The sequence below is a fragment of the Camellia sinensis genome, chromosome 11, assembly GCF_055761805.1.
Source record: "Camellia sinensis isolate YWXY chromosome 11, ASM5576180v1, whole genome shotgun sequence".
NCBI classification, from domain to species: domain Eukaryota; kingdom Viridiplantae; phylum Streptophyta; class Magnoliopsida; order Ericales; family Theaceae; genus Camellia; species Camellia sinensis.
The window spans coordinates 101,187,565-101,202,296 of record NC_138971.1 but is presented as its reverse complement, the minus strand read 5'-3'; the positions used below and the strand labels follow the sequence as shown (position 1 = coordinate 101,202,296).

General features: G+C 40.0%; 1 protein-coding gene and 1 long non-coding RNA gene across 2 annotated transcripts; both read left to right on the top strand.

Annotated features, from left to right (window-relative positions):
- The first annotated feature begins 493 nt into the window (after positions 1 to 493).
- Positions 494 to 1,848, top strand: LOC145802516 (uncharacterized). The gene is made up of 3 exons (XM_082895236.1): positions 494 to 752; positions 851 to 1,408; positions 1,840 to 1,848. Exons 1-3 carry the CDS (start codon positions 573 to 575, stop codon positions 1,846 to 1,848), a joined length of 747 nt encoding a protein of 248 aa, XP_082751362.1. The 5' UTR covers positions 494 to 572.
- A 1,049-nt stretch (positions 1,849 to 2,897) lies between these two features.
- LOC145803187 (uncharacterized) lies at positions 2,898 to 3,398 on the top strand. Its single transcript, XR_014345309.1, has 3 exons — positions 2,898 to 3,011; positions 3,115 to 3,184; positions 3,281 to 3,398. It is a non-coding gene; the product is annotated as an uncharacterized LOC145803187 (long non-coding RNA).
- The last annotated feature ends 11,334 nt before the right edge of the window (positions 3,399 to 14,732 follow it).

Here is a 14,732-nt window from a genome sequence, read left to right as displayed (position 1 = left end):
GTACAGGGCAAAAAGTATGCTGAACCTCAATGGAGGAACCAATTAAAACTACGTTGCGAAGAGGGGAACATGTACATAAATTTTTTTTCTTGGTTTCATCAATAAAGTCCTTGGTGTGCTGTACAATTTTTTCCCCAAAAAACATTGCATGATATGTGCCTATAAAGTTGACAGCATCCTCAACAAAATCGGTATGCTATGTACGTTCCACTGCAAAATTGAGAATAATGAATGTCATTGTTACTGAATATAGTTCATTTCTGTGGGAAGAACAACTTAATTATGGTGTGCCCCTTAATGTCCACAGCTGTTGTACCTTGATTGTGTTTGTCTGAGCTCGACTACGACGCGGTCCACACCTCGGCTTCATGATTGGGGTGATACCCAAATACGGGAGACGCTGCGACGTATCAGAAGGAAGCAAAATTTCCCAACAATTGTGGTAAGCACTCCTACCACTGTGCACATTTCACACCAACGACCCACTTGTCTTCAACATACAATGTCAGACTTCATTTATGCGTTTCTATGATTAGGTGGAGTTTGATTACAGTAACGCCGATGATGCTGACATGGATGCATGCCATGTCGAGAACCAACAAACAGGACAGTACAATGAAGTCCGTATGAGCAATTTGGAGTCCGACATTCGTGAACTGAAGGAAATGATGAAGCAAGTTCTCCACAACCAAACAGATTTAATGGAGATGTTGCGACATTTCGAAGGCAAGCAAGTTGTTCGCAATGACAAGGTAATCCATCTAAGCATTACGCAATTTTCACACAGTTGAGCCACATCATTTGAAGATGGTTTGTAAGACTAAGTTCACGAATGTGTATGTATAATTAGGTGGAAGGCAATGATGTGTGTATCATTAACCTCTCCTCCAATGTTGCTCAACTGAAGGAAATGCTGAAGCAACTGCTTCAACGTTTCAGTTTGGGCTGCAACGAACCGTTCACTGAACAAACCAATTTACGTGAACTGAAGCAAATGCTACACCACCTCATCGAAGGTATATTCTCTACACCGCAACCGGCATGCGTGGCCAAACAGGGTGTGGACCCTGCTGTTGGAGTCGAGGCGCATGAGGATGGCGTGGTCAAACCATCGGACGAAGTTAACCCAATGGAGTGTAATATTTCAGATGTACAAGGGGTGGATCACCAACAACATATTTTGAAGGGAACCTTGGCAAGGGACAAAAGTCATTTGCATGATGGGCACAAGCTGAACATCGAAGAAGGTGGGGACAACAACAAGAAGGGAGGCCTTCAGTCAGGGGAAACATATGAAACTGAAGATAAATATAGTCCTGACCTTCAGTCAGTGGGCGTGAAGAACGTGGCGTGCGATGTGCATACTTCTCCTACTAAGATTGGCAAACCATTGGGAGCAACTGGAATCGTTAGAGGAAGTGCGAAGGGAAGACGAAAAGGAAAAGGAAAAGGAAAAATGTGCGGAAGTGGAGTTCAAGCCACTGAGGTCGGGGATATGCAATTGTGCATCGATAGCAAAACAAATAGTGGAGTTGACGACAGCAGTTCACCTGTGGATGTTGATGGTGTGGACAACGTGAACAAGGTACAAATACTGCCTTTAATGCCCCACAAGTTGTGAATACCCAATTCATGCCCACATCAATAATGTGAATCAGTAATTTTACAATCATCTGTGTTGTATTGTACTAGTTGTCAAAGAATTGCATGTTTGCAGTTATGACTGCTGCCATATGTTAGTACACATTTCTAACAAACTCCGCACCAAACATCACAAGTTGGGAAAACTCTGAGGCTCACAGTTTTTACATCATTTCACGTTTTTTTTTATGACTACAGACCTTGTAATATAAGCTTCAATATTTTTATGAAATGTGTACTGTTAGTTGGCTGTTTATTTTTGTAGGACTCGTTGACGATGTTGGACAGCGAAGGGTTGTTATCGGCGGAGGAACAAAAACTTCTTCACTATGTATTTGACGATAGCAAAAATGAAATGTATTGTTTCATTTACTACTTGCAAATTTTCAATGACAGTCCACTGTGAAATAACTATCGTTCTAAGGATCATTTATTGCTTGTAGGGACATTGTTGTTTCCATGAATCTTCATGGACGGGCATGTGAAGTTGGCACCCGGCGTGACATGCGCACGCTCAAACCAGGGTCGTGGCTATCCGACACTGTAAGTGTTGGCTGCACAAATATGAATCTGCGTTTTTCAGTACCCCTAACTCATAAACCTTTCTAATCAACTTGCCTTGTGTCTTGCATACAATGTTCCAGCCAATCAACTTGGTGGTGGTGCAATTGACTAATCGACAGAGGGATTTACACAATGACGGGAGGCACACTGATTGGTTCTTTCCCGTATATCTGTCGGTAAGTAAGTGTTTAAAGCTACGTTGTGTAATGTGTATGACATATTTTGACAAATGTTTCCGTCAATGACCTTTACGCATTACACATGCAGACTATGATTCTAAATAAAGATATGCAACCTCTGGACCATGAACATATCGTCACATCATTTTTCGGACATGATAGATACACTGGTGCGATTGATGCATGCCAGAGGGTAATATCAATGTTCATCCCGTTATATTAAAACGAAAATATGAAAGCCATTACATGTTTGCATGGCCTCTAAACAAGGTCTGCCGTTGTGTTTTCGTGTAGATTTACGTGCCTTTCAATTACAGAGGAGTGCATTGGTTGTGCGTTAAAATTGATATGGTGGACCGTGTAGCCTACCTATTCGACTCAGTCCCATCCAACCGACCGAACAAAAGGAAGCTAAATGCAGCTAAAATTTTGGTATGTCCTTCTGGTGCATTTCTGAACACTATAAAAAACTTGAACATCCTTTAGGTAAACCAACTTCAACCTTGTGGAACAGGTTGAAACTATGCACGACTTGCTGCAACTACACTTTGGAAATGATTATGTTACAGACGTGCGTACCTTCCACCGCTGCATGTTAGACGAGAGGCCAGTACAACAACTGGACGAGTAATCCACAATCCCTCCCTCACATTAATGTCTAAGCTGCATGACTGACTTAATGAACCTATTACGTATTGACGACAACTTTAATGTGAAATTATTTTTGTAGCACGTTTGACTGTGGGATGTTCGTCATCAAATTCATGCAGCAACCTGATTTAAGCCCCGGTCCACACAAGGTACATTCTACCGCTTAATTTCCATTTGTCAATCAAATCCTTCCTCGTACGTCCTCCAATTTTAACTGATTTGTCTTACGATTTTTGTGGACAAAGTTCGCTCCCTCTGTGCGTCATAAGTTGTTGGTTGACATCGTTATGGATGTCAATAATGCAAAGATCGCAGAGTACCGGGAGTGCCTTCATATGAGCAATGCCACAAGCTAGGCCAGTGATGGGATGGGCTGCCAGTACGCCAGTAATTTGGGTGGCAATAGGAGTTTAACTAATTTTTTATTCTTTGATTTCAATATGGATGTTAATTATGGGTCCCCAGTATTGTTTTTGCTGGACGATGTAAATATGGACCAACTGTAAACATGGATCAAACATGTCGATGTAAACATGGATCAAACATGTCGACGTGGCTGCTGACTTAGTACTATTTTGTTTACGCATGTTTCTTGTTCGGATGAATGCGACTGTAACTGTATATAATTTACGGCTGCTTTTGTTACCGAAGTTAATTTATAATTTAATTACAAAAAAGGGAAAATTAATTTTCAAAAATGAAAGAAACCACATTATGAATGAAAACTCAATACTCTTGGTAGGTAAGTTATATATCAGCCCATTAGCACATATGACTCCAGCCAAAAAAAAACTTTCATGGCTTACAGGGAAGGATAAAAAAAAAGTAAATCAAATCTACATATCTGCTGCATCATCAGCAGCGTCTTCTGAAGAGTTGTCCGTACTGTCTGACTGACTGTCTTCATCCATTGTCTTATCAGACTTCGCTTCGTCCGCCGCCAATTTGTCATCGGTCAGCCAATCAACGTTCTGCTTGATAGCGCCGACTTGCCGCTCCAAACTTGACAACCGTGTGTCCACTTCATTCAGCCTTTCATAGATAGCTTGCAACTGCTGGAATACAGGAGCAACATGAGCTTCAACAATAGCTTCAATCTTGTTTGAATCGGACATTTTGTAGGAATATGTGTATGGTTTATTTTACTGACTACTTTTTTAAAGGAATGTACAGATTCATAATATTACACAACACTATGCTGTAAGTATTTGTAATATATGGTACATGACTTGTATGTTTGCAGAAGACCTCATGCATTGTGACATACATCGTATTAATTTCTCAAACTGGCCGAATTCATCTTGCAAAAATTCGTTCCTTCTTGCATGCACCAAGTCATCCGTTCAGTACCCCTGATCGTCCATTATTTGGCATTTCCAACACACATGCATTGTACCTTCCATCAGTACTATCCCACTGTCATTGATTTCCACACCCACAGTTCATCATACAGTCACATTCGTCATTTGTATTTGTGCCCCAACCCAATTACATGTCTACTCATCCATAAAGGTTAGCAAAATTGCTCTTATCAGATACATATGCCGTTCCAATTGCACCGAACCTTTAAATGCAATACCCGCAGTCATTAAGTTGCTTTTACGTAGTTTGGGTAGTTGTTGCCACCAAACAACAATAAGTGTGTTCACGTCTTAAACCTACCACCAACGTATTAATGACTATGGGTTGAACGTAATTTAACATTTACTACCAACCACAAAAAAGTTTGCAACCAGTGTTGTTTCCTTTGCATTTGGGTTTGTTTTTGCGTCCATATATTCTTCGTGAACCTGCGAAAACAAAGTTGGACTCAATCAAGAAGCTTCACACCTATGGATGCACACCACGGTAAACGTGGTCGTGGACAATCACTTGCAACGGCTGGCAGCTCCCGACCGAAGTCACCAGAATTGGATTATGCAGGTGGGTATATTGATTCCTTCGGTGATCGACGTTTCTTTGAAACAGGGTTCCCACTGTGGAGTTTTGAACCTCTACGGGATTACAACTGCACCCCAATACAAGATGCTTGCCTGGGGAAGTATTTTGGAATTCCAGTTTCACTGTTTGCCAAACGAGTTCAGTGTGAACACCACTGTCGATGTGCTTTTCTGAAGGTCACAAAAGCCCGATCGGTTGAAATGCAGCGGCAATTCCCTCATGTCAGCGACTCCCAACTTAGGCATCGTTTGCAAAGTGAGGTTGATCAAATGACTCGTCGACTCATTAGGAACTCACAGATAGAGGACGCAAAGGCAGAGTCGAAGATACATGGATCGAACCCGGCATCTGCGATAAAGGCTATAATGGAGGATCCTGCACTGGTGTCGGACCCTGACCTTTCAGATTACTCAGACTCCGAAGTTGTTGATTTGAGCGAGGATTAGCAGACCTGGACATGTGTATGACATAGTAAGCGTAGTCTTGTGAGATGGCATCGTCGCGCGAAAATAAACGACTTAGAAACTAACAGACCGTCATACTCTGCTAACCATTGCAACGGTGCATGCGTTAACGTCTTCATCAAAATGATTTGTTGAAGGTATTTTTTTGGGTCACCGTCCTCGACTAAAATCTGTCTTATGATTTTTGTTGGTACGATGACAAGGTAATTTTTTTGTAATGTCAATGACCGATATCAGAAACTATCATTAACCTACGTTTTGTTGATTACTTCATGTTTGTGAATCGTTCAATATGGACAACAAGGTTTAAGTGTCGGAATCATTGACTGGAATCACAAGCTGTAATTGCAAACAAAAATTGTGCACAACCAGCCAACGGTCTCATACACTCTTACCATCAATATGGGCACAAAATGTTTTGTTTTTTCAAAGACGACGGTTGTGTGGAAGCATACCCCATGGGGTCAACCTGTGCATTACCAATTTTTCTCCCATTGTGCATTGTTATGAACTAATCAGCTCCCTTCCAAACAAAAAAATATACAATAGACCATGCAGAAACAGAGTATTGATATTCATTAATGAAGAAGTCAGCACGATGGTGAAGAAATGTACCACGCATCCTATATCTGCTTTCAACTTGCTAACAGATAATAGTTGAGGCCACAGATAAGTGGCAAACAGATACTAGTTGACAGATAACAGATTTGCCAAATCTGTTAATTACAAACAAACCTGCAACACATAACAGAAGTTGTTCATTACAACCAAAATTGATGCACCCAGATAAGAGAACCTGCAACAGAAAACAGGCCACAGATAAGTGACAATGCACCGAAAAAATTCAGTCATCCACAAAGCATCCACAAAATTCATCCACAGAGCATCCACAAAAATGAATCCACATACCATCCACAAAATTCGTCCACAGATCTGCCAAATAGCATCCACAAAGCTCTTACAATGACACCAATGTTTCCCAAAATTCATTACAGACTAACATTATAAGTCACATCATAATAACTTATAAAATTCATTCCGTACATTCATTCCATAATAAAATTCATTCCACAAAGCTATTAAGTAAGTTACATAAGTTACATCATAATAAAATTCATTCCATAAACATTACTTACATAATGAAGTACAATACAACAAAAACTGGTACAAATTTCCATTCAATTTCCCAAAATACAAACAAGTACGAAAGTTACATGATCAAGTACAAAATGATAGAAGGGTTGTGCTACATCCCCCGAATTTGGGGGCCCCTAATCCCCCGAAAAATCAGAACAAGGCAAAAAAAAAAACATGCCCAAAACGATGTTGCTTTGGGCATTAGGGGGATTAGGGGGGGCATTTTTATGGGGACAAATCATTTCTCAATGATAGAAAATAGGAAAATGATTTGTCCCCCTAAAAATGCCCCCCCTAATCCCCCTAATGCCCCAAACGACGTCGTTTTGGGCAAAAAATTTTTTTTTTTTTTTAATTTTTTTTTTTTACCCTTTTTTTTTTTTTTGCCTTGGTTTGAAATTTAGGGGGATTAGGGGGCCAAAAATTAGGGGCATGTAGCAAGGCCCTAGAAAAAATAATGAAATACACCATCGCTTTGATTATATTTTCTATCCTTTCAAGCCTTCGACCATGGTCATTTCCCAAGTCATGAAGCCTCGTCCTTACATCGTTGAAGTGTTCTACTGTTAAAGCATCACCAGCTCTAGTGTTGGAAGGGATTGTGGACATAACGCCTTCATCATCTTCAGCCACGAAGTTGAAGTAATTGCAATGGGGAGTGGGAGTGGTACTCTACAATGCATGACAATCAGTTAGTTGAATACGACAAATATTACTGTGACTACTAAAGGATTAAAATTTCCAATACATACTTACATATTTTGATGGGCAAACAAAGCACAAACGCCCTTCATTTCCATTCTTATTGTTCTGACAATACGTATGGCAGCGGTTCTTCCACAATTGCACAGCCTCGTTTGTAATCTTATGTTGCTAATGTTAGAAGAAGAAGCCATTTTTTAAATCCGCATACATGAGAAATTTGTAGTGGTCTGCTATGCTTCTGTTTGATGGGGTTAATAGCTGGTCTAGCTTAATTTGAGGGACAGAGTGTGTCTTTACTGAAAACATCTATTTGTTCAAACTGCCATGTTTAATAGCATTTGCACAGAGGTTACACAGACTAAACTGTTAATAGCATTTTAACAAACATCGCAGCTCAATGTACACACGTAGCATTTTGAAACTGAACAAATACAGTAGTTTCAAACATAGCATTTGTGATGAATTACACACATGTTACACATATAGCATTTTCAATCTGAACAAACATGGCAGTTTTACAAACATATCAGGTCAATGTCAAGTAAATTATCAATCACACATGTTAAACAACTATTATCAACAAATCATGCTGAAGTGAAATGATTAGGGGCAGATTGTTGGAGACTGTGATTCAGTAGTTATCAAACTGAAATAGTTATCAACAAATGACACATGTGATTTTCAACAAAGCACACTGAAATACTTATCAACAAATCAGTAATAGTTATGAACATTTAAGTTCAGTTTGATAATAGTTACCAATGTTGATAATAGTTAATTCAAGTCACGCAGCTAACACATTAGTTGATAGCAGTTCATTACAACAATTCATGCGTGATTGACAGCAAATTCAGCAAAATCACATTATCAATCACACATTGAAAATTACACAACTATATGCATTCGTTCAACTAATTATCAATCTGCATAATCATACTATGTTCTGCAAAGATGTGATCCTTTCATTTTATGTTGGATCAGTTTCTGCGTATTCATACTCCGTTCTGCAAAATTTATACTTTAACTCTAAAAGGTAAATGCATAAATGTTCGTCACAATATGTGCCGCATTTTTCAAGCATACCATTTATCTATCTGCATAACAGTAATTTTCAAATATATTTTGTGAATCACAACCCTAACTTTTTTATTTTAGCGTTTGGAGGACGAACCTGGTTCATCTATGGCCTGAAAGCCCACGTTATCGTCAACAAATTCCTTCTCTACAGCCGATGGTGGTCGCGGTCGAGCTATGGTTCGCGAAGCAGAGAAAATGAGGGCTACAGCGGTGGGTTGGGTTTACGAGTGGGTGCCCGTCGGGAGTGGTCGCCGGTGAGGCTGGGTTCGGTGGAGGAGGAGTGAGTGTGACAGTGAGGGGGAGTGAGAATGAGATTGAGGTGTATACTCTGTATAACCTGTATAGCAGAGCGGGAAAACGGAAATTTATGTTTGGTTTGCATTTGGGAGACGAGTTTTAAAGAAAAAAATTTCTAAAAAATTGTTTGGTTTTAGTTTTGTAAAAAAAATTTCAAAATCACTTTCTCTCACTTACATATCAATCAATCACTTTTTCTCTCTCCTCTCTCCTTTCCAATCACTTTTTCTCTCACACACATCTACTCAAATTCTCCCAAAATATCAAATCATCCCAAACTCCCAAAAAAACAACTCTCCCAAAATACACAACCATTGTTAACATAAATTTCAGAACATAAACCTTACACTTTTGATCATTTACCATGTGTATTATCAAGAAACCAAGACAAAATGACATACCTGAATCCATTGATGAACGGTTAAACGGAAGCGTGATTATCAATGAACTCTTTGTTATTGATTATGTTATTGCCTTCTAATCCTTTCCCCTTTGGTGCCTTATGTTTTTCCTTGAGAGGATTTAGAAAATAAAATGGCAGTGTTCTTCTTTTTTCAGCTTTTTCACTTGGGAAGGAATAGGGACCATAACCTTTTAAAGGTTGCAATTGGTTTTCAAAACTGAAAGGTTGTGGAAGTTCAAAATGAATGAAAACCAACTTTAACCATTATTGGTTTTAATTTCTATTTATTGGTTTTCAAAACTGAAAGGTTGTGGAAGTTCAAAAGGAATGAAAACCAATTTTAACCAATATGTTTTAATTTCTATTTCTGCCTCTCATAGAAATAGAAATTATACAACTAGCTAGTATCTACACATTAGGTCCATAACACATATACTTTTAAGCCTATTAACTAAATTGAATCACTTAAATTGTAGGCTTCTTATAAATGATAACACCACATTCAATTATGTGGTCCCATTGAGACATTATCTAACAATCTCCCACTGGACCACATATGTATCCTGAAAAATGTGCTTAACTTTACTGAGCTCAGAAATTTGTTATCATAACTTGAGGGTATCCAAACAATCTTGTCCATTAACTATATTAATATAGGATCAAAGCGGTCTTCATTACATCAATCGTAACTCGACCCACCAATGGTCACGTATACTAATACAGCTAAATGACATAGATCAATCATGGATGCGTAGCATGGAAATTACATGTGATGTGATCCATACATGCCTATTTCCAACTGGTCCTACTTAACTTTATTGAGATCAATACTTCACAATACGTAACAGAGCGTAATAAACAGAATATTTCATTTCTGCAGAAATTAATCAAATTACATAGATAAAACTCAAGGCTGACATAAAGCAATAATATAAATACAAACTCCCACTAAACCAGAATGTTCTCAAATAGAACAACACCCATCTGAGCAGTGTGCTCATGAAAAACCTTGGGTGGTAGTCCCTTCGTAAGTGGATCCGCTATCATGGAGTTTGTCCTAATGTGCTCTATGGAAATCTGTTCACTCTGCACTCTTTCTTTTACAACTAGGAACTTGATATCAATATGCTTTGATTTTGTCAAGCTCCTGTTGTTATTTAAAAGAACAAACCCAAAAAAATTTTAAACTCTCTCCCCAAATTTTTTTTCAAAAACAACTCTCCCAAAAACAAACCAAACAGTCTTCATTTTAATTTTTAGTCCATAAGCCAAAAAATCACTAACAAAAGACAGAATGAATTAAGACTGGGACCCCCTTTCCCCGTACAAGGATCCTCTCCTTGCAAGCCCCTCCTTGTGCCCGTCCTTGCAGAGCCTTCGGGCCTACTTTTAGGCCCAATTTTGATAATCCAAACCGTTCATATTTTCTGATTTATTCAGTATATCATACCTGTAAAAAATCAAGTTGATTTATTCACTCTCTCTGCTTCCAAGTCCCTATATATGGAGCCTCCCTTTCTCCTCCCTGCCTTGGCGCGCTCGCCCTCCAATTCCCTCTGGAGATGGCCCACTCTGCTATCCACCTCGTCCTTCTACCTGACCAGCTCCTCATTATTGCTCATAGCCTCTTCATGTCGCTCGACCGCGGCGGCACAGGCTCTTTGCGCCTCGTCGAACTTCTTCTGCTCGCCAGCAAGTTGGAACTCGAGCGACACAACCTGGCGGCGTGTGTCCTCCAGCTCCGCCTGAACCGTTTGCAGCTCAGTGTGGGCACTCTCCCAACTTGCACTCTTCTCCTTCAACTTTGCAAGCTGGGCCTTGGCCTCATCTGCCTTGAGTTTGGCACCCCCCGCCTTCCTCAGCAGGGCCCCTGCTAAGGTGGTTACCTCCATTTGAGCAAAGTATAACCCCCTTAGCAGCTCAGCCTCGTTGAAGCTGGAGGCCGAGCGCAAGGCTGCCTCTTCTACAATCCCTACAAGGTGATCTGCCCCTGCTTTGGCTGGGCCTTCTTCTCCCTCCAGCTGCCCTGCGGTCCTACCGACTCCTCCTTCTTGAGGTACAAGATCCCCCTGAGGCTGTCCCTCTCTCCTTGGCCCAGGGCCAACAGCCTCATCCTCCACTTGCCTTTCGGGGACGACCTTTGCGCCCCCTACGACGATCGCCGCCACCACTGGCACCACCTCCATGACCTTTGAGGCAAGCATTTATTACGACAACACCTCTCCGTCGGAACAGGACCCCCTTACCCTGAGCAAGGTAAGCTACAACATAGGCTTTTGGCAAGGAGAGCAGGTCGGAAGGGACAACGAAATGATGAGAAAAGGATATAAGCAAATGTTGTAGACAAGAAAAAGGTTAAGTTCTCTATCTGGAATCCTCTCCCATATACTCTGCTTCTTTCCAACAACTTGCTCGTCGGAGAGTTTGCTGGGGGACTACTCCGTTCCCCGTTGAACTTGGCTGCAGGTTATCTGGTGGGCTTGATCATTTGGACACGGCCTGGAGGAGCTTAGACCTGTCTGATCCATACACTGGGATGAACAGCATTAACACATAATCAGTGCAAATTTCCTGTCACAAACATCATATCCAAGTACAACAAAATCTATTACTTTGAAAACACAAAAAATTAAATTTAAAAAATATGAAAATACTAAAATAACATAAAAATAGCAACTTCCTAACCACCTTTTAGGGCTGGTTTGGCATGTTTACAAAAAGCCAAAAGTCAAAAAGTCAATATTTTTACTTGGATCACATTATTTTAAGTCACATCACCTCTCACACACATCATTTCAACCCCTAACCCAAACGGAACTCATATTTCACAAAAAGTGAAAAAATACATTTATTTATATTTAAAAAGTGAGGAAAAAAATTGGACTAAAAAGGTGCAATTTTTGTCTTTGTGGATGAAAAAAATGTGGATGTTTGGGTTAACTTTTTGACTTTTATAAAAAAATGTGTATTACAAAATTGTATAAATTAATGTGTAAGGCAAAATTAGAATTCGGAATTGTGTAGGCGTAATTTTTGACTTCCTGTGAATAGTAATAACTTTTTGACTTTTTGGTTTTTTTTCCCAACTTGCCAAACTTGGCCTTAATATGTAGTGTCACGTACGTTTCCGTTTCCCTCCCAAATTTGGAACAAAAACCAAAGTCGGCAGACAACGCTTTTGAAATCCCACAGACGCAGTACTTTTCATGATGACACACATGCCGTAGCCTTTCTAATCTCACCAACTCATTTCCATTTCCCATACAAATTTCGGCTACTTTGCTGTCCCTCCTTCTCTCTCCATTTCGGTTTTGCTGTCCACCTCCAGTAACACACGCTCTCTCTGTGTCTCCATTTCGACTGCGCCAGGTCGCCGACGGTAACAGTCACCATTTTCTCGGGCATGTGTGAGTCTGTCTATTTTTTATTTCGGAGCACATTATTATTATGACCTACTGTGTTCCACTCGCACGACATTACCATTTATGAACTATGAAACTGTTCCTCATTAGGTAATTGAAACCATACGTACGATTAGGTATACAAACTACACGGGTGACAAACTGATATTGCCATTGAGGAGTTCCAAACTGACAGACGGTCTTCGTTGAGCAGTGTAGTCGGGTTTTTATTTCTCTGCATGAAGGTAAGTTGCGTATGGGTGCTGTTGGGTTGAATGTCCGATGTGGCCCTGTTTCAAGTGTGCGCATTAGTTGTTGATTCGGGCTTCAAGTCGTAAATACTATAAAACGAGTACAACATATGGCCAATTAATTTTCGTAAAACAGTGGCATGCCATATCTGCATAAATTAACGACAACATATCGTAGTTGAAAATAAACGAAAAGTACCACTCGTACAATGCACGTACGACTCAATGGTCCGTTGATTGTAAGTTGTTAACAATCAATTTCGTTTTGTTACAATGTGGGAGTAACGTTCTTTCTGCATCCTTATGAATATTGCATGCAATTCTTTGCAGGAATTATCGTAATTGGATATGGGCGACATGTCAGACAATGCGAAGCAACTGTGAGTTTATGTCGTTCAGTATTTGATACAGTTAGGTTTGCAAGGTTATGTTTCCTGTACCTACTAAATACCACGGTCTGTTCGTGTATGGCATATTGTGCCGTTATGTACTGCCATCAGGAGGTTGTGCGATTTGAGTTTGACACATTTGCGATAGCCTCAAATTGCACCATGAATTTCGTGTAATGGATTAAAACTGTGTCGATTTCTTACCAGAATATGTGCACATACAGCACATGTCGCGTATTCTGCGGAGAGCATTTGTGAAATCCATAATTCACTGAGTTATACTAAACCACTTCGGTTCATCATTTTCGGTGACAACGGAAAACGACGTTACCAATTTCACGAAAATGGCACAACTTTTGAAATGGGAAGGCAAGATTGACTAACTTGAAAGTTAACCGACGAAGATGATAGGATGCACAAAACGTACATACCACCGATGTAATTTGGCCTTGAACAAAATTTCATTTACGCTGATATTTGTTACAGGCAAAGGAAAGCATTGAAGGCAAGTGGCAAAGGTTCAGGAATGGAAAGGGTTGACATTACCGAGCCCCCTCGTCGAAAGCGGCCACTTGGGCCATTTATTTTTTACAGGTTCGATCCGTGTCCTTCAAAGCGGCTCACAGTACGAATCCCTCTCGTCAGAAACATGTGACAGTATTTTTGCACAATTCTGCATTACATATTTTGAACTCATAGCTTGCGCCTGTGCAGATTTCAGTTTGTACTCACAAGAAATTAAGATTTTAGAGACCAAAAGTAAGGGCCAAAATAATTTGGACCATTTATAATTGTTGTTGCAGAAATGATGTGGTTATTATATTTTTAGCAACCAAAATTGGACATTACGGATGAATTATTATGTAGTTGGGACCAAATTTGTTTGTGTCACAAATTGTGTACGTATATGCATATATATCCATCCATATCTAACATATACTTGCGCCGAAATTGACAATGGTTGCAGCCAGGAACAATTCAAGGAAAGACGAGAAGCAGACAACCCCGGACCGAATATGGTTAGTGTGCAGACATGTAGTAAGTAGAGTACCGTGATGGAAACACGTGACTGCTGTGATAGCAAAGTATGGACTTCTATTCCATGCGCGCACTAGTCATGTGCTTCTATTGTGTCGCATTCAGCGATTTCCAGCAGTCATAGAAGCCATATTGCATGTTCTTATAAACTCCGATTATTTGTAAAATTCCATGTCCGTTTTTATTTCAACTGTGTGCGAAATAGTAATTTGTATGTGCAAACATATGTAAATACCAGAAAATGTGCACACATTGCGAGTGATACAACTTTTGCTGACAATTATTTTGGACTTACAGCTCCTTTTTGTCCTGTATGTGCGTCACGTTGGTGTAACACTTACAGAGCCGAAAGGATATTGGGGAAAGGTGGAAGGAACTCCCCTGTGATGAGAAGAAGAGGTTTCAGGACATGGCTAAGGCAAGTGCCAAGGAACTGGGCGAAGAAGTTGCAAAGAAATCTGCAAAGGTACTTACGTGCTTAGTGTTTTCGTAACTGCATTTGGGGAGGACCTGCTATTGACACAATGTTGGTTACTTTTTTGTATTAATGTTCACGTTAATCACATTGCAGAGTAAAATGCAAGTCCGCATATC